The sequence below is a fragment of the Elephas maximus genome, chromosome 1 (assembly GCF_024166365.1).
Source record: "Elephas maximus indicus isolate mEleMax1 chromosome 1, mEleMax1 primary haplotype, whole genome shotgun sequence".
NCBI classification, from domain to species: Eukaryota; Metazoa; Chordata; class Mammalia; order Proboscidea; family Elephantidae; genus Elephas; species Elephas maximus.
In genome coordinates, this window is record NC_064819.1 from 66,711,939 (window position 1) to 66,738,478 (window position 26,540).

At 38.3% G+C, this 26,540-nt stretch overlaps 1 protein-coding gene across 2 annotated transcripts in view; it reads left to right on the forward strand.

Moving 5' to 3' along the window:
* The window catches only part of CDKAL1 (CDK5 regulatory subunit associated protein 1 like 1), a 794,624-nt gene that overhangs the window by 240,902 nt on the left and 527,182 nt on the right, over positions 1-26,540 (forward strand). For both annotated transcript variants that reach the window (XM_049876026.1, XM_049876110.1), the window contains one exon: positions 8,330-8,378. In XM_049876026.1, coding sequence (XP_049731983.1) covers positions 8,330-8,378 — 49 coding nt within the window. The remainder of the gene's footprint in view (positions 1-8,329; positions 8,379-26,540) is intronic.

The window sequence follows — 26,540 nt, forward strand, 5'->3', positions numbered from 1 at the left end:
TTATTGGTATCTTGGTCATTAACCACCATTCACTAGGAAATTCGACCAACTCTTCCTTATCCTACCCTGTGTCTCTGTTATCCTGGGCAATCTGAGTGTCTATATATAATTTCTCACCAGCATTCTAACATCTTAGACCCTTCCTTCTCAACTCCAGTGGTCATCACCTTCTTTCTTTTTCAGCAGCCTGTTCTCATGACCATATCTTGGACCTTGCTTCTCTAAAAAAATTTTAAATGACTGTATCTGTACTGTGATTATAACCTCCAATCCTGTTTGCTGTTTTTTTTTTTTGTTTGTTTGTTTGCTTGTTTGTTTCTCCCTTTTATCTCCTTTCCTCCCTTTTTTGTCTTCCTTTATTCCTTCTTTCCCTTGACCCTCAGTCACTTCATTTGTCCTTCCTGGCTCTGCTTCTCTCCCTGTCTCACCTATTCTTCAAGCTTCATCTTATCCAAAATGCCATTTCCTTCTTGTCTGTCTATCCTTGCTTTGGAAAGAGATCCTTTAGTGCTGTTTCTCCGCCTTTTTAACCATCCTTGGTGTACATTAAGTGCTCATTCAGTGATGAATGTGTGATTGATGGAATGGGGAAACTTTTGATGAATTCATTTATCTAGCTATTTGGCTCCTACATTAGAACTACTGGACCCTGAGTAAAACTGTAGCTGTACAGTGGGTCGTTGTTATAAATTCATGGTTTGTGAGCTGGTATTTCAATCTTGTCCAGCAATTTTTTCATCTAGTCATTGCTCTCTCTCATTCTTTATAACAGGTATTTTAAACCCTACACTCTCTTCAAGTCTGCCTTTTCATTTGTAGCAGATGAACTTGCTTCCTACTTCACTAAGAAAATTGAGGCCACTAGATAGGAACTTGCTTAGCACCCTTCCTGACTTCTGCAAGAGTACTAGCACCTCTCCCTATGCTTTTCTTCTAACCCTTTGCATTAGAAGAAGAAAACCTGGGTCCTGTCCCTTCCTGAGCTTGCTTCTGTACCTGTTTTATAGATCTTACCCTTTCCACCTCCTGAGGAGCTTTGCTCTGTCAATCATTTCTTTCTTCTATCTTCACTTTATCTCCCTCGTCTGTCTGTCTTTCTTCAGCAGTAAACTATAATAAATAAATAAATAGGTAATTAGATACTGTTGAGTCAACTCTAACTCACGGTGACCCTATGTACAACAGAATGAAACATTGCCTGGTCCTGTGCCATTCTCATGATGACCGCCATGTTTGAGTCCATTGTTGCAGCTATTGGGCCAGTCCATCTCACTGAGGTTCTCCCTCATGCTCACTGGTCTTTTACTTCATTATACATCATGTCCTCCCCCAACAATTGATCCTTCCTGCTTCCAAAGCAAGCAAGTTGGACAATGTTTTATTGTGATCTATTAGTCTTCCTCTATATTAGTCTTTCTCTGGCTAATTTTTGAAAGTAAATCTCCAGGCCATTCTTCTTAGTCTGAAACCTGTCCATCATGGGTGACTCTGCTGGTATTTGGAATACCGGTGGTATAGCTTCCAGCATCACAGTGCAGAAAGACAACACAGTACAGCAAACTGTTAGATGCATGACAAAGTAGATAAATACAGTAGCCTGAAACAAAACAAATTATCTGTTCAAATTCTTCTAGCTGGTAGGAATTCTTTCTTTCCTTCACTTTCCAGCCAGCTATTTGAAAGTGTAGCCTATATTAGCTTTTATCACTTATTTATGATTCACTACCACTGAACTGTGATGCTGGAAGCTATGCCACCGGTATTCAAATACCAACAGGGTCATCCATGGAGGGCAGGTTTCAGCTGAGCTTCCAGACTAAGATAGACTAGGAAGAAGAACCTGGCAGTCTACTTTTGAAAAGCAATAGCCAGTGAAAACCTTATGAATAGCAGTGGAACATTGTCTGATATAGTGCTGGAAGATGAGCCCCCCAGGTTGGAAGGCACTCAAAAGATGACTGGGGAAGAGCTGCCTCCTCAAAGTAGAGTCGACCTTAATGATGTGGATAGAGTAAAGCTTTCGGGATCTTCATTTGCTAATGTGGCACGACTCAAAATAAGAAGAAATAGCTGCAAACATCCGTTAATAATCAGAACCTGGATTGTACGAAGTATGGATCTAGGAAAATTGGAAATTGTCAAAAATGAAATGGAACGCATAAACATCAATATCCTAGGCATTAGTGAGCTGAAGTGGACTGGTATTGGCCATTTTGAATCGGACAATCACATAGTCTACTATGCTGGGAGTGACAACTCGAAGAGGAATGGTGTTGCATTCATCGTCAAAAAGAACGTTTCAAGATCTATCCTAAGTACAACGCTGTCAGTGATAGGATAATATCCATATGCCTACAAGGAAGACCAGTTAATATGACTATTATTCAGATTTATGCACCAACCACTAGGGCCAAAGATGAAGAAATAGAAGATTTTTATCCACTGCTGCAGTCTGAAATTGATCGAACATGCAATCAAGGTGCATTGATAATTACTGGTGATTGGAATGCGAAAGTTGGAAACAAAGAAGAAGCATCAGTAGTTGGAAAATATGGCCTTGGTGATAGAAACAATGCCGGAGATCGAATGATAGAATTTTGCAAGACTAACGACTTCTTCATTTGCAAATACCTTCCATCACCAACATAAACGGCGACTATTTTTTTATACACATGGACCTCGCCAGATGGAACACACAGAAATCAAATTGACTACATCTGTGGAAAGAGACGATGGAAAAGCTCAGTATCATCAGTCAGAACAAGGCCAGGGGCCGACTGTGGAAGAGACCATCAATTGCTCATATGCAAGTTCAAGCTGAAACTGAAGAAAATCAGAGCAAGTCCACGAGAGCCAAAATATGACCTTGAATATATCCCACCTGAATTAGAGACCATCTGAAGAATAGATTCGATGCATTGAACACTGGTGACCGCAGACCAGTTGAGTTGTGGAATGACATGAAGGACATCATCCATGAAGAAAGCAAGAGGTCACTGAAAAGACAGGAAAGAAAGAAAAGACCAAGGTGGATGTCAGAGGAAACTCTGAAACTTGCTCTTGAGCGTCGAGCAGCTAAAGTAAAAGGAAGAATTGATGAAGTTAAAGAACTGAACAGAAGATTTCAAAGGGCCTCTTGAGAAGACAAAATAAAGTATTATAATGACATGTGCAAAGAGCTGGAGATGGAAAACCAAAAGGGAAGAACACGCTCGGCGTTTCTCAAGCTGAAAGAACTGAAGAAAAAATTCAAGCCTCAAGTTGCAATAGTGAAGGATTCCATGGGGAAAATATTAAATGATGCAGGAAGCATCAAAAGAAGATGGAAAGAATACACAGAGTGATTATACTGAAAAGAATTAGTCGATATTCAACCATTTCAAGAGGTGGCATATGATCAAGAACCGATGGTACTGAAGGAAGAAGTTCAAGCTGCTCTAAAGGCATTGGCAAAAAACAACACTCCAGGAATTGATGGAATATCAGTTGAGATGTTTCAACAAACAGATGCAGTGTTGGAGGTGCTCACTCGTCTATGCAAAGAAATATAGAAGACAGCTTCCTGGCCAACTGATTGGAAGAGATCCATATTTATGCTTATTCCCAGGAAAGGTGATCCAACCGAATGTGGAAATTATAGAACAATATCATTAATATCACACGCAAGCAAAATTTTGCTGAAGATCATTCAAAAACGGCTGCAGCAGTATATCGACAGGGAACTGCCAGAAATTCAGGCCAGTTTCAGAAGAGGACGTGGAACCAGGGATATCATTGCTGATGTCAGATGGATCCTGGCTGAAAGCAGAGAATACCAGAAGGATGTTTACCTGTGTTTTATTGATTATGCAAAGGCATTTGACTGTGTGGATCCTAACAAACTATGGATAACACTGTGAAGAATGGGAGTTCCAGAACACTTAATTGTGCTCATGAGGAACCTTTACATAGATCAAGAGGCAGTTGTTCGGATAGAACAAGGGGATACGGATTGGTTTAAAGCCAGGAAAGGTGTGTGTCAGGGTTGTATTCTTTCACCATACCTATTTAATCTGTATGCTGAACAAATAATCCGAGAAGCTGGACTATATGAAGAAGAACGGGGCATCCAGATTGGAGGAAGACTCATTAACAACTTGTGTTATGCACAAAGTTAAGGGTCTTCTTAACTTTCTTGCTAAAAGTGAGAGGACTTGAAGCATTTACTAATAAAGATCAAAGACCACAGCCTTCAGTATGGATTACACCTCAACATAAGGAAAACAAAAATCCTCACAACTGGACCAATGAGCAACATCATGATAAACGGAGAAAAGATTGAAGTTGTCAAGGATTTCATTTTACTTGGATCCACAATCAACAGCCATGGAAGCAGCAGTCAAGAAATCAAAAGACGCATTGCATTGGGCAAATCTGCTGCAAAGGACTTCTTCAAAGTGTCGAAGAGCAAGGATGTCACCCTGAAGACTAAGGTGGGCCTGACCCAAGCCATGGTATTTTCACTCACATCATATACATGTGAAAGCTGGACAATGAATAAGGAAGACTGAAGAAGAGTTGACGCCTTTGAATTGTGGTAGTGGCGAAGAATATTGAATATACCATGGACTGAGAAAAGAACGAACAAATCTGTCTTAGAAGAAGTACAACCAGAATGCTCCTTAGAAGCAAGTATGGCGAGACTGCGTCTTACATACTTTCGACATGTCAGGAGGGATCAGTGTCTGGAGAAGGACATCATGCTTGGCAGAGTACAGGGTCAGCAGAAAAGAGGAAGACCCTCAATGAGGTGGATGGTCACAGTGGCTGCAACAGTGAGCTCAAGCATGACAACAGTTATATGGATGGCGCAGGACTCGGCCACGTTTCGTTCTGTTGTGCATAGTGTCGCTATGAGTCGGAACAACAACAACAACAACACTGAACTCACTGCTTTTCTTAAGTTCGTTGACCATCTTATTTATTTATTTAGATTCAGGTAAAAATATATATAACATTTGCCAATTCAACTGTATATATATCACTATCATTTTTCCAATTATTCCACCACCATTAATGGAAACTCAGTGCCCCATAAGCAATAACTCCCCTTTCCTCCTCCTTCCCACCCCTGGTAACCACTAAGTTTTGGTTTCTATGCATCTGCCTATTTTATGTAAGTGAGATGATCATAGAGTATTTGTCCTTTTGTGACAGAGTAGTTTTTTGAGGAACCTCTAAACTGTTTTCCACAGTGGCTATACCATTTTGTATTCCCATTAGCAATGGATGAGGATTCCATTTTCTCCACCTTCTCACCAATTATTTTCCATTTTTTTGATCATAGCCATTCTAGTGAAAATGAGGTGGTATCCCATTAGGATTTTCATATGCATCTCCATAATGGCTAACTACATTGAACATCTTTTCATGTGCTTGTTTGCCATGTGTGTATCCTCTTTGGTGAAATGTGTATTCATGTCTTTGGACAGTGTTTGATTGAGTTGATTGAGTTGTTTATCTTTTTGTTGTTAAGTTGTAGGGGTTCTTTAAATATTCTGGATATTAAACCTTTATCAGATATATGGTTCCCAAGAATTTTCTCCCAGTCTATAGGTTGTGTTTTTACTTTGCTGATAATGTCCTTTGATGAAGAAATTTTTTTTTAATTATTTTTATTGAGCTTTAAGTGAACGTCTACAAATCAAGCCAGTCTGTCACATATAAGCTTATATACACCTTACTCCACACTCCCACTTACTCTCCCCCTAATGAGTCAGCCCTTCCAGTCTCTCCTTTCGTGACAATTTTGCCAGCTTCTAACCCTCTCTACCCTCCTATCTCCCCTCCAGACAGGAGATGCCAACACAGTCTCAAGTGTCCACCCGATACAAGTAGCTCACTCTTCGCCAGCATCTCTCTTCCACCCATTGTCCAGTCCCTTCCATGTCTGATGAGTTGTCTTCGGGAATGGTTCCTGTCCTGTGCCAACAGAAGGTTTGGGGACCGTGACCGCCGGGATTCCTCTAGTCTCAGTCAGACCATTAAGTCTGGTCTTTTTATGAGAATTTGGGGTCTGCATCCCACTGATCTCCCGCTCCCTCAGGAGTTCTCTGTTGTGCTCCCTGTCAGGGCAGTCATCAGTTGTGGCTGAGCACCATCTAGTTTTTCTGGTCTCAGAATGATGTAAGTCTCTGGTTCATGTGGCCCTTTCTGTGTCTTGGGCTCATAGTTATCATGTGACCTTGGTGTTCTTCATTCTCCTTTGATCCAGGTGGGTTGAGACCAATTGATGCATCTTAGATGGCCGCTTGTTAGCATTTAAGACCCTAGACGCCACATTTCAAAGTGGGATGCAGAATGTTTTCATAATAGAATTATTTTGCCAATTGACTTAGAAGTGCCCTTAAGCCGTAGTCCCCAAACCCCTGCCCTTGCTCCGCTGACCTTTGAAGCATTCAGTTTATCCCGGAAACTTCTTTGCTTTTGGTCCAGTCCATTTGAGTTCACCTTCCGTGTATTGAGTGTTGTCCTTCCTGATAAAGAAAAGTTTTAATTTCTATTTGTGTATATTGTCTTTTGCTGCTCATGCTTTTGGTATCCAATCTCGGAATGCATTGTAGAAACTAGCAATACCCCTATGTTCTCTTGTTGACTCAGTTATTTTTAAGTCAAGCATACCTGTTTTAGACTTTTTCATTATTACCTCTGTAGCATTTGACACTGTTCACCACTCGTTACTTATTGAACTCTGTACTCTCTTGGCTACTGTGATCACTTCTATAAGGAAGTTCCATGGACTATCTTAATAAACGCAGAATGTAATGATTCCAGGTGGTGGTGTTGGGCGCATCTCTGGGTAGGTTGGTTCATTGAGGACTAAAGATTTAACACTTGTTCTCTGAGATTTTCTTTGACTTTGTCAATTTCTCAACCATTACTGCTGCTACTACCATCATGTGGGGTTGAGTGGTCAGAGATAGGACAGGGTATTCTTCCTGCTTTTAATGTTTTGTTAAGTGTATTCTCACAGATCTCTTATTTCACATAAGGCACTGAGGCCAAAGACTACTATTGCACTTTTAATAAAGTTTTTAAAAATGTTCTTTTTGTGTCAGTTGAGTCCATTGAAGAATTGTTATGTAAGAATAAAAGGTTAGAAATAACAAAGTTTCATCAGTAAAGGAATAGATAAATACATCATGGTACATCCATATGGTGAGACAGTAGGCAGTTATTCAAAAGAATGAAATAGACGTATATGTACTCGCAATGTATAGAAAAACTGTCAAGTGACAAGTCTTTTATATTATACACACATATATATTTGGATGTGTGTGTGAAAAAAAAGAAAAACTAAACTACAGAACTGTATATAAATACTTAGCACTGGAATGTACACACCAGGAGTGATCTCATCTGAGGAGTGGGAATGGAGGATAGAGGATGTTATGGGCTACTTGAACTATTTTCTTTCTGTATTTTTATTTTGTTTGAAATTTTCAGGGAACATGTATTCCTTCTCTAATTAAACAGCAATGACTTGAGAATTTTTAAGCAAGAAGTAATATCCTTTTGACCTGTTCTTACTTGGTTTCGTCTCTTTCTTTAGCTTCTTGGACAATCCTTTGCTCTTTGAGTTTTCGTTCTAAACCCTAACCAGTTTTACTCAGTCTTCTTAGTGGGATCCTCGTATTTTAATCCTGTTTATCCCTCAGAAGTCACCTTTGGTTCACTGGCAAGTGTTTTCAGACCTTTAAATCTGATTTTATTACCTTTCCTCTGTGTTCCTATGGCACCCTGGGAAATCTTCCTTCATCACAGGTTTCTAGGGCAGAAACTGTGTTATTTGACCTTGTAGTCCCTGGAACTGATGACAGTACCTAGCACATAGTAGAAGTTCATTAAAAAGGTTCTGGATATTAAAATTATAACACATAGAATTTGGAATAGATCTCCTTAATACCAGCTTGTCCTTTTGCATTGGTTGTTATTTTATGCCGTTTTGTTTTCTTGAAGCTTTGTGTGAAGAGACACATTTTAGTTAAGTTTATATCTCAGGATGTGTTGTTGTTATGTTGATAGGCTAACTAATGCAACACCAGGCAGTTTATTTACATGCAATATAATTTCTTCAGTTGTCACTGAAGGATATAAAGATGATCATTTCATACTTCATTGTAACACAAAACATGAATATAGGATTTTTTATAACATGTCCGAATATGTTAATTATTGACAACCTCCATTCATATGCTTAGAACATATGTAATATTGATTCAAGCATAAGAATAAACAAGTTTTTTTTCTACTCTGTGTAAATTGTCTAACAGTTTATTTTCTTTTTTAGGTTCAACAGATAGATCGTGTGGTAGAAGTTGTAGAGGAAACAATTAAAGGTAATTGTTGAAAGTGAGATAAGCAAATGTATATATTTTCTGATTTTATATCTAAGACACGTGTATGTTGGTCTGTCGGTCTGTCCGTTGGTCCGTCGGCCGGTTGGCCGCCCACCCACGTATACATATATGCATAAACTTGTTGCTGTCGACTCAATTCTGACTTACCGCAACCCTAAAGAACAGAGTAGAACTGCCCTGTAGGGTTTCCAAGGAATGCCTGATGGATTCAAAGTGCTGAGCTTTTGGTTAGCAGCCGTAGCTCTTAACCACTATGCCTCCAAGGGTTTCCATTTCATATATGCATACATACATATATAAGCACACACGTACACACACAATTTCCCATTAAGGCCTTACATACACCGTTTTCTCCAACTGTGCTATTTGATTTTTCTTGTATATTACTTAGACCTTTCTTCACATTCACTTCAGGATCCTGCACAGAGCTGGATATCTTCTGTTTTTCCCTCCATGTCTACTCTCCATCCTTCTGCACCTTGATCTGTGTCCATGGAGGCTGACCCATATGGATTGCATTTGTAGGATCCTTGTATTCTGGTTTCTAGTTAGATTTAGCCAGTGGAAGGTGCCAGTTAGAGAGTGGAGAGTGACCCAGTGAATGAGACAGGAGTATTTTCTCCCCTCTCTCCCACTGTCCCTGCCTTCTTGTCCTGATTTCCCTTCACGTAAAGGCCACAGCTGCTGTCAGATGGCCCTCTCCCTTCATCCCTTTTTCCAGGTTCCTTTAACCGCCCCCTCCCTTGGCCTCCTTAGGCTTGGGGATGAAAACAGCTCCCTGTTGTTGCTTGCCTTAGGTTATTGCATTGTCTCTTGGTTTTTCTAACCCTGTCCATACCTTAGTAAATAGTTGCTTTATTAAAATCTCTTCAGTTATGCAGACCACCATCTGTTTTGCTGGGACCCTGATTGATAAATGCTCTGTGGAGAAGCAAGGCTGTGCCCAGAAGGGCCAGGTGGAAAACAGCCTGACAGAATTTTGCCATAATTGCCTTGTTTCCACATTTGATCCTTGTTGAGTTCTTTTCATATCTCTTTTATGAAGAGAGTGTGGACATAAAGCCTCTGCCACAGCCTGTTTGCACTCTTCTTATTACTCTAATCTTATACCAAGGAGTGTTTTAAAAACCATATTAACGAGACGCATTGATATTGAAAACATTTACATTTATTGTAATTAACATAAGATCATAAAATCATATTTCACATGTTATCTGTCTTAGTTGTAAAAAAATGGAATTATTGTGCTTTAAGTGAAAGTTTACAAATCAAGTCAGACTCTCATACAAAAATTTATAAACACCTTGCTATATACTCCTAATTGCTCTTCCCCTAATGAGACAGCATACTCCTTCCCCCCTCTATTTCCTTTCGTGTCAATTTGGCCAGCTTCTGACCCTCTCTACCCTCTCATCACCCCTTCAGACAGGAGATGCCAACATAGTCTCATGTGTCTATTTGATCCAAGAAGCTCATTCTTCACCAGTATCATTGTCTATCCCATAGTCTAGTCCAGTCCCTGTCTAAAGAGTTGGCTTTAGGAATGGTCCCTGTCTTGGGCTAACAGAAGGTCTGGGGACCATGACCTCTGGGGTCATTCTAGTGTCCTTTTATGAGAATTTGGGGTCTGCATCCCACTGCTCTCCTGCTCCCTCAGGGGTTCTTTGTTGTGTTCCCTGTCAGGGCACCATCTTGTTCTTCTGGTCTCAGGCTGATGTAGTCTCTGGTTTATGTGGCCCTTTTTGTCTCTTGGGCTCATAATTACCCTGAGTTTTTGGTGTTCTTCATTCTCCTTTGCTCTAGGTGGGTTGAGACCAATTGATGCATCTTAGATGGTCACTTGCTAGTGTTTAAGACTCCAGAAGCCACTCTCCAAAGTGGGATGCAGAATGTTTTCTTAATAGATTCTATTATGCCAATTGACTTAGATGTCCCCTGAAACCATGGCCGCCAAATCCCTGCCCCTGCTATGCAGGCCTTCAAAGCATTCAGTTTATTCAGGAAACTGCTTTGCTTTTGGTTTAGTCCAGTTGTGCTGACCTCTCCTGTATTGTGTTTTCTTTCCCTTCTTCTAAAATAGTTCTTATCTACTACCTAATTAGTGAAAAAGCCCCTCTCCCTCCCTCCATCCCTCCCCTCTCTTAGCATTTGTTTTTGAAGAGATGAGATTATAATGAGTTTAGGTGTTTCTTCTGTGTTATTTTGAGAATTCAACAAGATATGGAACTGAATCTAGGAGAAGAAATACAGTGTTGAAAGGATTCAGATTCATTTTGTGCCTTCAAAAAGGAATATGTGTGTGTGTATTCATATGTACCTAATTCTTTTTTTTTTTGGCATGTGAAAGATCTAAAGGGACTTTGTAAATCTGCATTTCTTCTGGCATAGAGTGCTCTAAACAAAAAAGCTTTTAAAAATTCTCATCTTTTTAAAAGATATTCTAACTGGAGAACTTAGGACAAATGATTGCAAGTAAATATTGACTATTGAAGTTACACAGATGTTTTTACCATTAAGTCATATTTCTTCCCCAGCCAACCTCTATTGAAAGAGGCCTCTATTAATATGCTTGCTGGTATTTCATTCAGTATAATTCCACATGACTTAAGTGGTGCTAGTTCAAGATTTTCCCAATATGGCATAATCTGCAAGTTTAATTGATTTTCTGTTTCCCTTAACTTCCCAGTAATTGATTAGATCTTCGATTAGAGTGACTTATATTTCCAGGGTATTTCACCAAATGGCTCTTTCTTATTTAATACATTGCTATTCATCTTCACTCTGTCAGGTTTTATACTTTGCGTTTGGTGCTTATAGAAAGCATAAACTTGTCATAAGTTGAGACAGGAAGGCAAAACTAAATCCAGTGCAGTTTTGTCAGTGTTTATGACCGAGTAGCAGCCCCACCAAGGCCAACGCAGATTTATTTGAGGATGCTTTCCACACTTGATTGAGCTTGGTTATGTAGCATGGTGCATCTGCAACAGTGGGGAACTGCTAAAGCTCATCTGCTGTTTCAGTATTTGCATTTCAGTAAAATCATGTTATTGACTGTCAATATATGCTTTGAAAGGATGTTTTTATGCATCTTCCCAGTATGTGTAATCTGTAGTCTGAATGTTGTGGAAAAGTTATATATTGGTTTCACATATTAAGAATATTTTCCCATCTCACTAGTATAATTAAACAGGTAATTACTTCTACCTTCTAGTAACTAAAGGAGCCTGGGATTTTATAGGTATTATTTATTTATTTTCCAGTGAGCCTTTTTGGTTTAAGTTTATGTACCATGTTGATGGTTATGTACCATGTTTTTTTTTTTTTAACCATGTTGATATGTGATTTCAGTTTGATACTCACTGCCTTTTATCACCTGCTTACATGCAGTCGGTTTAGCTATCTCCTCTCCTATCTTCTTTCCTTTCTTTCCTTTTAGCTCCCGCAGAGTAACAATAGGATACTAGCTTTACTTACATGTCTTGTATACTTCCACACACATTATTTCTAGAATAGACTTTTTTTTATTGCATCTCTCTTAGCATTTTGCAAATCATAATATTTTTAAAAATAAGAGTAGGCTAATCGAAGTCCTTGGGTGGTACAACAGTTGATGTGCCCGGCTGCTAACAAAAAGGTTGGAGTTTTGTGTACCCAGAGGCACCTTGGAAGAAAGGCCTGGGTGATCTGCTTTCAAAAAGCAGCCACTGAAAACCTTATGGAGCACAGTTCTACTGTGAAGCGACATCGGTTGCCAGGAGTCAGAATCAACTTGATGGCAACTGAGAATTTCTTTATGGTCCTAAACAGTTAAGCTCTAACTTAAGACTTACAATGGGTTTTGCACATCACTGTATTCTGTAACTTGGTTTGGAATAATGGCTGGAAAGGACAGTCTGTTAGGGAAACCACCATGTGGTTTCTTGTCTGCATTTCTGTGACTTTACAACTTAATTAGCCCAATTGCCAGTCGAATTATTACATCATGGGCAGCAGCAGTATTATTTATCTGCTATAAAATATGCAGTAGATGCTCTAGAAAGAGCCTTCTTTAAACATTGTAAACGGTCATGTGCCCTTTTTAAAAAAAAATCGGAGGTGGTTCAGTACCTTTGTTTAATATTTTTCAGCCATTAAAGCTTCCAAAACTCAAATGAATTGTTAAAGTTGTCTCCCAGGTGAATCCTACAGCTTTTTAATGACTTTAGAATTACTTTGTATGCTTATGGTTCGTCTTATGTCTAATTTACTATAATTAACTACTTTAGCATGTGCATCACTTCTTTTGCCTTTTTTATTCAAAGGTGCATTTTCTTATGGTTTGAAACTCTTTCCTCATTAGTAGAATTTATTTATATGAAGACTTGAGTATTTCATTAACTTTCAATCTCTTCATTCCTTGGTGTGGAGGGAAGGTGTATTGTGTTGAAAAGTTCATTGAGTTGGTAATCTTACTATAGTTTTCACATAACACATTGTTATAATGGTTCACTGGATTTGATTGTTGAAAACAAGGAAGGGAAATTACTTTCGGGGTGAGCTTCCCAGGTTTCCCATGACCTAGCCCTTCTGTTGTTAGTCTCATTGACCTATCTGGTGAAGTACCCATCCTTCCTTGTTTTAATATTAGCCAGAACTTGCCTACTATTAAATTGGGCTTACGTGTTCACTCTTGTGAATCTTGGTAGTGTCTTGGCAAATGGCATGCAGGTGAGACCAAAAGTATTGTTAAAATCTCTAAAAATTTATTATTGTGGTCTAGATTTTTGTGAAAACTCTTAATGTGAATCAGTTTATGTTTAACTGTCCAGGTTCTTAAAGTCTGTATATTACTCAGTTTTATTTCAGATATTTGGTATTCTCACATTTAACAATTTCTGAGTGCCAAAGTTCTAATTTCTCAGACATATAAAAATTTTCCTGGTTAGTAAATAATATAAAGCATGATTCCCAGAAAGAATTTGTATTATTTCTAAAGTATTAGCGTATTTACTCAAATAGAAATTATTCAGTAAAAAACTCCCCGTAGGTCACTTAATCCTGTTTTGGGGTCTCATAGAAAACATGCTCACTTAATATATTTAAAAATATTTTTAAAAAGGGGGTTTTTCTTTGGATGATGTCCTTCCTTCATTATAGGTAACTTCTATACTCTGCATCCATATTATATATGCTTTCTTTTGTGTCCGGAGAGGTTTTATTCTTCTTTTAAAGAACCAACTATTTTTGGTTAGTAAAATCTCGAGAGACTAGATGGGGCTATAAACTTCAAGTTCATTACATATGTCAAATAGAAGGCGAAGTTATGGATTAATTGTGGTATTTTTTGTTTTGGTTTGACTGTTCTTATAGTAAATTTTATTGTATTGGTAGTTCTGCCTTAGCCCTTTATAGATGGAGTCCTTAAAAATATAAAATGGAAATCAGGTCATGTTAGAGGTTCAGTGTCTAAAACTTTGATAGGAAAATCAAGTGTTCATAAAAATGACGCTCATCTTTGAAAACTAAAAAAAACAAAAACAAGAATTTATTACCAATTAAATCATTCATTGTATCAAATTCAAGTGAAAAAATTGGCCACATTTGAGAGTTCAGAGGTGGGTAGACAAGAAATTTAAATCTGATTTTCTCCTTTTCTTAAAAAAATTTGTTTGACAGAATAACAGCTGCAGGATGTTGTTTGTCTTAGGTGATGCTCTGGACTTTTCCCTAGAAAACCAAATATTGATAGTAATTGACGTAAATTAAGAACGTTAAATTGATTTTAACCTTTCAAACGTTAACGTTTGGAGGTTTGCATATCTTTTCATTCAAAAGTGCATTCTGTAACAGACTGTAAACAAAGCATGCAGCATAAACGTAGCCATTACTTCTGAGACTGAGAGAATGAACACCAATTTCGTTCACTTATTAGTGTGAGGGGAAAAAATATCCTCATTTGCAGAATCTCCAGTTAGGATACCCACTGAGTAGTTTATCTCAGTACTTGGAGCCCTGGCGGTACAGTGGTTGGAGTGCTCTGCTGCTAACCAAAAAGGCGGGTTGTTTGAACTCACCAGCCGCTCTGTGGGAGGAAGATGTGGCAGTCTGCTTCTGTAAAGATCACAGCCTTGGAAAACCTATGGGGGCAGTTCTCCTCTGTCCTTTAAGGGCACCAGGAGTCATAATCGACTCAATAGCAGTGGTTTTTGTTTTTTAATCTCAGTAGTGCTGTTTTATAACAAAGTATACATTTTATTGAGTAATAAAGAAATAGTAATTGAAACATCCTTGTAAAAGATGGTTTCTAACACATTACATTTTTATTGTGGCTCTACAAGTGCATCGTTTCTTTGAGCTGCAGTGCAGAGCCTGCTGCTGTGATGGGTGGGAGTCAGGACTGAGAGCGTGAGGTGCTGTGTTGTGACATACTTGGCACTCCTAGTAACGGTGCTGCCTCTAGCCATTCACATAACCTCATTGGGCCTCCGTTTCCTGAGTTGTATATTCTATGACATGTGAGGTCCCTTCACCTCTGAAAATGTAGGAGTGTATAAGCCTGTAATATAAAATTGAGTTTCAGAGTCTGTCATTAGAATGAGATGTTGGTTGACATTTTGGACAGTGATCTCCAGCAAAGGTAGTAGAACGTGACTGGCCTTTTTCTCTCACCCAGTCTTCCCACACTAGATTTTACTTTTTCTATCAGCATGCCTTCTGACTTAACAAAATGAAGTTGAAGACACTAGTGGCAGTCATAACACATTTTTCTCTCATCTATATATTCTCCAGTGAAGAGGGCCTTGAGTTTAGCAGTCTTCCCTCCATTCAACGTATTGAGATTGTGGGCAGTAATACACCACATGCTCTCCAGAGTTGCTCAAGAGCTTTGTGCTTCTTTGAAGTGACTTTCTTTTCTACCTGGGGTCACATTTGTTTTTAGGACTTTGAGGAGGGCAGTTTTCATCTTGGTGACTGGATTCCTGGGACAAAATAATTGGGAGCATTTAATGTAAGGTGGTAAACATCACCTGGGGCAGTGAGTCCTGTGGTGTTTGTTGGGAGAGGGGTGGTTACTCAGAGGGACCTCCTAGCCAGAGAGGGGAGCTGGCAGGGCACTTTAGCAAAACCTAGGGAAGCCGAGGGTTGGGAATTCTGCTTTGTGGCCTCTCACCAAGACTCATTGCCATTGTGAGCCACTGTTACAGCTGGACAAGGCTCATAACAGTCAGGTGTCCTGGAGTGGCAAAACAGTCATGGTTCTCAGCCTAGCTGTATTAGCCACACTTGCTTAGAAAGTCCCAGAATCCTGTGCAGTTCCTAGAACACTACCTATGCCACCTTCCCCTTCCCTCATTCGCAGGAAACTATGTTTGAATGCAAATAAGTAATTTCATAGGGATGACCTTGAGCCCACTCTACCTTATACATTAAAAAAAATCATTCCCAGATTTTATTATCATTACCAATGCAGTTACTCGTAACCTAATTCATAGCCCTCCAGAGCTTTAAAAATATTCAGAATCTGACTTTCAGGTTTTTGAAAGTTTTGGAAATCTCCTTGCCTTCTTGCTTTTGTGAGAACAAAGTGTTGTTAGCGCTGTAGGTCTTGATAGGATTATAATAGCATTAACTATAGTAGCGACTGTAATTAACTTCTGTATAATTCTTTGTAGCTCACCCTTCTCCTATACATTAATTCATTTCTACACCACAGGAAGCCTGGCATTGCTGATTATGCAGCTAGGCAGCAGTGTAACTATCATTTGAAACCAACTCCTCTGATTCCAAATCCCATGTTCTTTACGTCCTGTCAGGCTGCTTACATTTGATGGAGGGAAATGAGAAAGGGAGGCTCATTTATTATTTCTTTTCCTCATACCTATTGTTCACCTCTCTCTAGTTCTTTTTCACAACTCCCCTCATGTATTTTGTTCCTTCATATCTTTTGTTTGCTCTTTGATCTCCTTTTCCCACTTTCCTTCCTTTCAGTTTTACTTATTATCTTATTTTGTACCAACATAAAAGTCCTTTCATTTCTCTCTTTTTTAAATTTCTGAATCCGGTATTTTACTCTGACCTTGCGGAAAAGTGCTTAAATTAGGGAACGAGCAAATAAAAGTATACCTTACGCTAAGTGATCAAGAAAAAGTGAATCTGACCAATAAAAAACTGATAAAGAGAGGTTCTACTGAGAAAATTCTCTGGGATGTGTTCTTTAAAGGGTAATCTGTGAAGGTTTTAATGTATAACAAGGCTTGTACAGTTTTTACTGTCAGATAGTTAGGTCAAGAAAATTTTTCCACATTTTTGAAGGATGTGGCCTATATTCTAACTCTTGGTTAAATATTTAGGCTCAGATAAGTGTTCCAGCTTTAAACAAATATTTCAAGGTTGATAACTTTTAATCTTTAACATTTCGTAACCAGCATTAATTGACATTTCTTAAAATTAAATTAAAAAAAAAAGTTTGATTAGTCTTTTGACTGGAACTAAGAATGCACCTCAAGCCCACATAATTCCTACCTCATAATCTGAATTTAGGAGCATTTTCGTTTTTTGAAGATTTGGGGCTCAGCTCCTTCATGCCACACCTTTTTTTTTTTTTTTAATATATATAACTTTATTTATTTTGTTATTGTTGAGAATACACACAGCAAAAAAAAAAAAAACTAAACTAATTCAACAGTTTCTACATGTACCATTTAGTGCCATTGATTACATCTTTGAGTTGTGTAATCATTCTCATCCTCCGTTTCTGAGTTGTTCCTCCTCCATTAACATAAAGTCACAGCCCCCTAAGCTTTCTATCTAATCTTTGAGTTGCTATTGTCAATTTGATCCCATATAGAAAGTTATTAAAAGAGCATGATGCTCAAGGCAGATGTTTTTTTTACTAGTTAAGTTAAACCGTTGTTTGGTTTTAGGAAGACTTCGGGGAATATCTTTGGTTTAAGTCTTAAAGCTTAAGGATTATCTCAGGGAAGTAGCTTCAGGGGTTCATCCAACCTTCATGGCTCCAGGAAGTCTGGATTTGAAATTCTTTTCTGCATTTTCCCCCTTTTGATCAGGATTCTTCTATGTAATCTTTGATCAAAATGTACAGTTATGGTAGTTGGGCACCATCCAGTTCTTCTGGTCTCATGGGAAAGGGAGCAGTTGTTCATGGAGACAATTAGCCACACATTCCATATCCCCATATCCTACTCCTATTCCAGACTTTCCTTCTTCGTTGTTCCAGCTGAATAGAGAGCAGTTGTTGTGCCTTAGATGGCCTTCCCGCCAAGCCTTAATAAATCTTTTCCGTGAAATCTGGATTTAATGATAAGCTCTTAACTAGACTGGATTTAAGAAGCCAAAAATGAGGCACAAGGAGAAATTCTAGCCTAGAACTGTGCTTGCTGTGTTAGTAATATTGTCTTTAAATGTATCATGAAAAAGATATGCTCGTATACCGTATTTTAACACAAATAACATGTGCCTTCTACATTGGTTTGCCAACCGTGCCCTCCCCCCTTGAGATATTTTTGTGAGTACACTATGCTAGTTTTTTTTTTTTACAGCAACGTGTCAAAAAAAATTGGTGTAATGTGCTTAGGAAAATACCTCTCAGAGTGGGGCAGTTGGCAAACAAATTACACATTATTTGTGTAAAAATACAGTACTTACATTGTGTTTCCTGCCAGCTCAGCCTCCCACACTAAAGTGCCACCTCTCCCTTGAAGCCTTTCCAGATCTTCCTAGGGAGAGATGACTGCTTCCTTGTGGTGTCCCACTGCACCAAGCAAACGTTCATCAGAGCATCTCTGCCACTTCTTTCCATTTATTTATTTACATGTCATTTTTCTCAAGACCTTAGGACCAAAACCAATTTGTAGGTTAGGACAGAATAGTTTTGTTTGTTTGTTTTTTTGGTCAGGAGTACTATTTTGGGAATCCTCCCAGTGTGGTGCAAACAATGAATGCAGTTGACTGCTAACTGAAAGGTTAGAGGTTTGAGTCTACCCAAAGGTGCTTTGGAAAAAAGCCCTGGCAATCTTATGAAAAATCAGCCATTGAAAACCCTTTGGAACACAGTTGTACTCTAACGTACATAGAGTTGCCATGAGTTGAAGTCAACTTGATGGCAACTTGTTTGATTGTTGTTGTTGTTTATGTTGCATTTAATTACTAATAAAATCATATTTCACATGTAATTCAATTTTTTTTAGCTTATGTCTAATATTATTTTGTGAAATTTTTGATTGTTGTGCATATGCATTAAATGTATTTTATGGCAATATAAAATGTACATCTTATTTGGTTTTTTTTTTTGTTACATTTCTAAACTGATTTCATGTTACCATCTTTGGAGAGGTGTGGTTGAAGTTTAAAGCCAAGAGTCTGCTCCAGATATTCCCTCTCTAACCTCCCTCCATTTAGATTGCCTTTTTCCTGCCCGCAGTACAAGTCAGTCAAGTCATGATTAGAGATGAAATGAAGGGCAACTGGGTCAGACTGTTATCTTTAAAGATATATATGGGATAGTGCTCCAGTTTTCCCTGTTTCCCAGCTCTCCTATAGAACAGCTTGTGGTGGCTTCAGTTGAATTTTCATCTACATTTGAAAGTGAGAGTCAGAGGATGGTTTATTTTCTTATAGGAGTCTACAGATGAGGAATGACGCGGAATGGAATAGAGACAAACTTTTGGCTACGCTTTTGTTTTTCTTTGCAATTAAGTGGTTAAAAATGCCTGTTAAGGATATGCCCAACAATAATACTGAACGTTTTGTAGGGAAGACAGATTAATTTGACCATCCCTGTGTTATTGTGTTATAGTCTCAAATAATATTCAAATTAATTTGACCAAATTGACTTAAGAGAAAGTTGGTGTCTGTAGTACATCTACTCTTTGTTTTTGCTGGCATTTTCTGCCAGTCGACTTCTGCCCTTTGCCCACAGCAGCATGTTAGGTTGCTTTAATAGGAAATTTTCCAGCAGGATGACCCAGAGCTTAGGGTTCAGACAGGTCTTCTGAGTATGCTCTTAACAGGACTAAATTTGTGCGAAGCGAGAGCAGTCAGCAAGAGATCAGGGAAACTTGGCAGGAACCCTCGCTGGTGGCGGCGGTGGTGGAATGGTCACATATTAAAGGAAACAATGAATGGCCCTTAAAATGAGGTGGGCTGGAGAAACCACTAAAGGGAAGTCTGCGTGTTTATAGAAACTTAAGCAGAAAAATTAAAGGAAAAAAAAAAAACAGCAATAGGGGACCAAGTTGCTAGATCGTTGGTATTTATGTAATGTGGAATAATATTCTAAAGCTAATTTATAGGTGCTAGGTCCTGAGAACCAAAGGAAGGAAAATTGTTGCGTGCATGGGAACATTTATTTAGTTAATAAATATATGCCTTGTGACTAGTCACATTTCTGTCACTCAATTAGTATATGTGCTTATGTTCCAGGGGCTTGTTCTTTTGTATTTGTGAATGACCATTATAATTAACTTCATGGGATGTTGACAGACTGTGCTTTCTAGTATATATGGGTTGGGTGTTTTCTTTCAGCTCTCATAATGTTCAAAGCAGTTAGCACTGTGGAATTTAGAAAAGATATTTTGCCTTTGAAGATGCAGAGATAGTATTTGACATTGATTAAGCTAGTGTAGCAATTGCTATACAAAACATGCCTTTGTTTTTCTTCACATGGGTTTTTCAGTATCATGAATTCAGGAATAGCTGCACAACAGTAAATTATGTAAAAAGCTAGTTTTTGGGTCAATATTTTATAATAGATAATAATTTTAGCTGATAAAATGGTTTAGTGAGATTCTTTGATGGATTACATCAGGTGTGAAAAGCAGCATGGGATCGGGTTTTTGTAGCTGATTTATAAATAACTGCTGAAAGTCTTAAGGCTTAAAATTGAATTTGATTTTAACAAGGTTGAATTTCATGTAACACTTGTAAATAACAATTTAGAGAAATGTTTATTAAAGGTGATTAATAAACACACTGAGACACAATTGATTATTATTGAGAGAGAAGAAATGGGAACTTACATTTAAACTGGAAAAGATGGACGATCTCAAAAACATAATGTTTGAGGGTGCCCCATTCAACGTATCAGACAATCTTTTTCATCCTTGTAGTAAGCTTCCGTATTTCTGTTTTCATCACTTTGAGTCTTACCACCACCATGTCCTCAGTGGTCTCCTGTTGTTGTCACTTGGTCACACTAAGCATCATTCTTCCCATCTGTTAACCCTCCCTCCCGAAATTTCTCATTACATGGAATTGAAATGATGTCAAATTGGTATCATTTGCTTTCTCTTTTTCTTTTAAACCCTGTTGTCTTGATTTCTTTCTTTTATTGCCCCTTCCCCCTCGCTCAAGCCACAAAGGGTGAGGAAATTCACAGAAGTCACAAAATAAATCAGTACTCCAAAACCAAAGCCAAACCCATAGCCATCAGGTCGATTCCCACTCATAGTGATCCTATGAGACAGAGTAGAGCTGCTGCATAGGGTTTCCAAGGCTGTAAATCTTTACAAAAATAGACTGTCGTACCTTTCTCCCATGGAGCGGCTCATGGGTTCGAACCGCTGACCTTTGCGTTGGCAGCCGAACGCTTTAACCACTGCGTCACCAGGGCTTCTAAATCAGTACTCATTGAGCATCAGTTTTTTTTCCCCATCGCAATGCTAGACATCATCAATAGCTAAAGAGAAAGAATCAAGAAGCGTTGTGTGAATGTATAGTTGCGTTTTCTGCTTCATGGTGCCTTCATAAATATAGCGTGTTCATTTTCAAGGTAAATTGGCTCCAAAATAACCCCTCGTATCTTTACTCCTTCAGCATGTTTCTCTGGTTCCAAGTCCTTGTTTCCTCTCTTTTACTTTCCAAAGACATTCCTTCTTTAAGACGACTCCTTCAGTTTTATTCTTTATCCTGTCAAAATTCAGGTTGTTTTAAATGGTAGCAGATTGATAACTTCAGATATAGTAGGTAATGATTCATAGCTAATATTTCCATCCTATTGTCTGTGGGCCTAAGGAATTAATTTGCCACAGCAGCTCTGCTTGAAACAGAAATTTTAAAGTAGTTGGTGTGTAACAAAGAAAACTTTTTTTACTCCGTAGTCCATTTTTTTTGTTTGTTTGTTTAAATTATTGTTCTCTGGTTGAATTTACATCCTTTCATCTTTGACCAGCTATAATGAGAAACTTCCCTGTTATTTTCTACTTTGTCTTTAATATAATTTTCAATTTTTTTTCAAAAAACAGACTATTGTTAGGTCATCAGCTCTTTAATGAATCATTGGATTGGAAAATAACTCATATTATCAGGCAGAGATATATTCTTTTATTTGCATGTAGATAGTGAAGAAGAATAATTTATCAAATGATATCAGTGCGGGCTGCATCTTAGAGAAGGTTCGGCAGGAGGTAATGAAATTTGTCTCATGCTAGTGTGAAAACAGCAAGCCTTTGCACAGTCATTCTTGTACTGTTGGCATATCTCGGAGAGCTATTATGTTATCATGCCAATCTTGCTTACCTCTTCATTAACTGGACTTTTGGTTGAAGAGTTCATCTTATCATGAAAATCCATGAAGCCTGATGCGCCAAATGCCTGCTTGACTCTCTAGCTGTGTTTCTACATCACAGTAAGAATTTTCAGAATGAATGAAGTACTTAATGCTTCTTATTAAAGTGATTAGTGCAAAAGGCAATGACTGATGGTTTTATTACTGTGACCATGGAAAGCTGTCTGTACAGGAGATGTTTAAGCTATATATCTTTCTGAAGTGAGGGCAATGAAACATACATATAATTGCTTAGACTCTTATATCTATACTAATTATGTATTTGAATTAATTTTAAATAATTGCTGTTTAAAAAGTTGTCTTTGATTTGCTTCTGGCATGTTGATGTGAGGAGGTCAACAAATCTTCTCAAAAGCTACAATAAAGGCTCAACTAATGGTCAGAACAAATTATTCCAATCCTCTGGAAATCTACTAACTGTGTTCAGCAAACTGAGAAGGGTTTATTCATGAAAACAACTGAATTTTGGGTAAGCACAGTGTGGGTCCGTGGTGTTTTTTTACCTGTGACTGTTCCCATCCACCCCTCTCACTGTGGGCAAGGTTGCTCAACCAAGGCCGAGGAAGGTGTGAAAACCTTCAGCTTCATCATCACTCCCAGAGAAAGCTCAGTTGATTTGGAGAACTGTCAGTTAAAGTGGAGAACTTGATGGCAAGTGACAGGGAGGGCCTCTGGTTCTACCAGCCTGAAGTTCTGGGCCTGTTTGGTGCAAGCAGTGAACAGGCAGATTAGCCAGTGATTTAACAGGGAATTCTGAGAGATGAGACAGCACATAGAAGGATTGATAAGCTCTCTACATACCATGATTTGGTCAGAAGAGGTATACATATATAGCAGAGACTGGAATGGGCCCACACGTATCTGACTGATGGAGCCTGGATGCACTAACAGAGGAGATGGGAGAGGATCCAGGAAAGCCTCGGAGGAAGTAAAAGATGAGGAATACTTGAAAGTGGCCAGAAGTTTGAATACCCTCCCTGGTACATATACAAATCCATCAGCAGATAGTAGGAATCTTACTGTTTTAACGTGTTTGAACAAACCTGTGACTAGTCTTTGACTGAGCAAAACTTACGCAGACACAGAGGTGGCCTCTAGGAGGCCATGCTTGGGGGAAAAACAAAACAAATAACTGAGGAGGGACTTGATAGATTTAGTCCAGGCAAGTTACTGAGCGCAAACAGCAACCTTTGGGAGAGAAGTCAGCATTCAGATTAAATTTCCAGTATTCAACAAAATATTATGAAACATGCAAGGAAATAGTATAACCATAAAAAATATTCAGGGAAAAAAAGCTGTTGATACAAACCGTTTCTGGGTGTCAACAGATGTTGAATTTAGCAGGCAAAGACTTCAAATGAAATGAAACCATGCTAAAAGAATTAAAGGAAAGTATTATGACAGTAATTTGAATACAGACTCACAAAATGTTAGAAATTGTTTTAGAAAAAAGGACCTATAGGAAATCTAGAGTTGAAGTACTGAAACAGAACATTCTCTAGAGGGGCTCAATTTCATAATAAAATGCCAGAAGAAAAAGAATTAGTAAATTTGAAGATAGATCAATAGAAATTATTCAATCGGAAGAACAGAGGAAAAATGAACAGAGCCTCAGAGACCTGTGGGACAACATCCAGCATACTAATAAATGTGTCATGGGAGTCACAGAAGGAGAGAGGATAGAAAATGCAGAAAAAATATTGGTTGAAAACTTCCCAAACTTTATAAAAAAAAAATATTACTTTTTAGGTCTAGAAATCTAAATGAATCCCATGTGGGATAATCACAGAGATCCATATCTCTACCCATCATAGTCAAACTGTGGAAAGACAAAGAGAAAATTTTGAAAGTACAAGAGGGGGAAAAAAAGAGACCTGTATGTACAGTGGAGCAACAATGCAATTAATAGTTGAATTCTCATCAGAAGCAATTGAGATCAAAGTCATATATTCATAATGCTCAAAGTAAACAATCAAAAAAAGTGCCAACCAGTAATTCTTTACCCAGCAAAACAGTCTTTCACAGATGAAGGTGACATTCCCAGATAAAAAAAGAATAATAGAATTTGTTGTTAGCAAACCTGCTTTATAAGAAATACTAAAGGGACTTCTTCAGACAGAAAGGAAGTGATACCAAATGGTACCATGGATCCCTAGGAATAAATTCAAGAGTGGTGGAAATAGTAAATACAAAATACTCTAGAAATATACATTTTTTCTTCTTTAAAACACATAAGATTATATAAAACAATAATTATAATGCTTGTTTTTGTGTTTATATGACTGTATCTGTTATTAATGTGACAACAATAGGACAAACAAAAAAATAGGACAACAAAAGGAGGAGAAGGTAAAAGAAGATATGTTGGAACAAAGTTTCTATTTTTTACTAGAATTAAGTTGGTACTATTCTGAAATAGATTGTGGTATATTTAAATTCTCACAGCAACCACTAAGAAAATAAATAACAGCAGTAAAAGTAATGAAATCAGCAATAATTAAAATCCTACACAAAAATATTTAACACAGAAGGTGGCAATAAAGGGAGAAGAGGAACGAGAGAGATAACAGATGTATAAAAGCAAAAAGGAACATGCAAACCCCAAAACCAAAACCAAAAACCAAAGCCAGTGCCGTCAAGTTGATTCCGACTCATAGCGACCCTATAGGGCAGAGTAGAACTGCCCCATGGAGTTTCCAAGGAGCGCCTGGTGGATTCGAGCTGCTGACCCTTTGGTTAGCAGCCATAGCACTTAACCGCTACACTACCAGGATTTACGTGAACCCAAAACATATCAGTAATTACATTAAATGTCACTTATCTAACCATTCCAATCAAAAGATTGTCAAGCTGGACCAAAAAGTAAGTTCCAACTATATGCTGTCTACAGCAGATAAACTCTAGATTCAAAAACACAAGTAGGTTGAAAATAAAAGGATGGAAAAATATACATCATGCAAACAGTTACAATAAGAGAGCTGGAGTGGCTACTTTACTATCAAACAAGATGGATTTTAACTCAAAAATATTACTAGAGACAAAGGGGGGTTTTATAATGATAATTAGCTCAGTACATTAGGAAGATATAACAGTTATCAATGTATATGCATCTAACAACAAAACCCCAAAACACATGAAGCAACCATGACAAGATTGAGAACTAGGTAGTTCAAAAATAACAGTTGGCGTTTTCAATACCCTACTTTCAATATTTGGTAGAGCAACTAGACAGAAAGCCACCAGAATATAGGAGACTTGAATAACTTTGTCAAGCAGTTTAACCTAACATGAAAGAACAGTCCTTCCACCGACTGCATAATACACGTTCTTTTCAAATGCACACGGGGCATTCTGTAAGAGAAGTTTATTTTTTCACTAAAGTAGGCTAAAAGTCTAAATTCAGGGTGTCAGCTCCAGGGGGAGGCTATCTCTCTCTGTCAGCTCTGGAGGAAGGTCCTTGTCCTCAATCTTCCCCTGGTTGACGAGATTCTCGGGCACAGGGACCCCAGGTTTAAAAGATGCACTCTGCTCCTGGTGCTTCTTTCTTGGTGGTATGAGGTCCCCAACTCTCTGCTTGCTTCCCTTTCCTTTTATCTCTTGAGAGATAAAAGGTGGTGCGGGCCATAGCCCAGGTAAACTCCCTTTACCTTGGATCAGGGAGGTGCCATGAGTGAGAGTGGTGTTACAATCCCACCCTAATCCTCTCAACGTAAAATTACAGTCACAAAATGGAGGGCAACCATACAATACTGGGAATCATGGCCTAACCAAGTTGATATACACATTTTTTTGAGGGACATAATTCAATCCATGACACAGTTTTATGGTAGGACCTCAGTTACTGTGGAACTGTGAAAAGTGAGGACATGGTTTCTGTTAACTTGGTGCTTGCAATGCGGGACTGGAAAGGCCTATTACCAATCCTTCACAAACGCCTTTAAAAATGGAGGAGAGAATACTTACATCTCATTCTGTGATGCATTCTGGCTGTACTTCTTCTAAGACTGACTTGCTTGTTCTTTTGGCAGTCCATGGTATATTCAATATTCATTGCCAATACCATAATCCAAAGGCGTCAGTTCTTTTTCAGTCTTCCTTATTTGTTGTCCAGCTTTCACATGCATATGATGCGATTGAAAATACCATGGCTTGGGTCAGGTGCACCTTAGTCTCCAAGGTGATATCTTTGCTTTACAACACTTTAAAGAGGTCTTTTGCAGCAGATTTGCCCAATGCAGTACGTCTTTTGACTTCTTGACTGCTGCTTCAATGGGTGTTGATTGTGGATCCAAGTAAAATGACATCCTTGACAATTTCAATCTTTTCTCCATTTATCATGATGTTGCTCATTGGTCCAGCTATGAGGATTTTTGTTTTCTTTATGTTGAGGTGTAATCCATACCGAAGGGTGTGGCTCTTGATCTTCATTAGGAAGTGCTTCAAGTCCTCTTCACCTTCAGCAAGCCAGGTTGTGTCATCTGCATATCTAGCCTAAGCTATGAAGCATCCATACCTGTGGAGTTACATTCTGAGGATATTTCTATTTCTCTTACCTGTGCAGATCAACATGCACATAT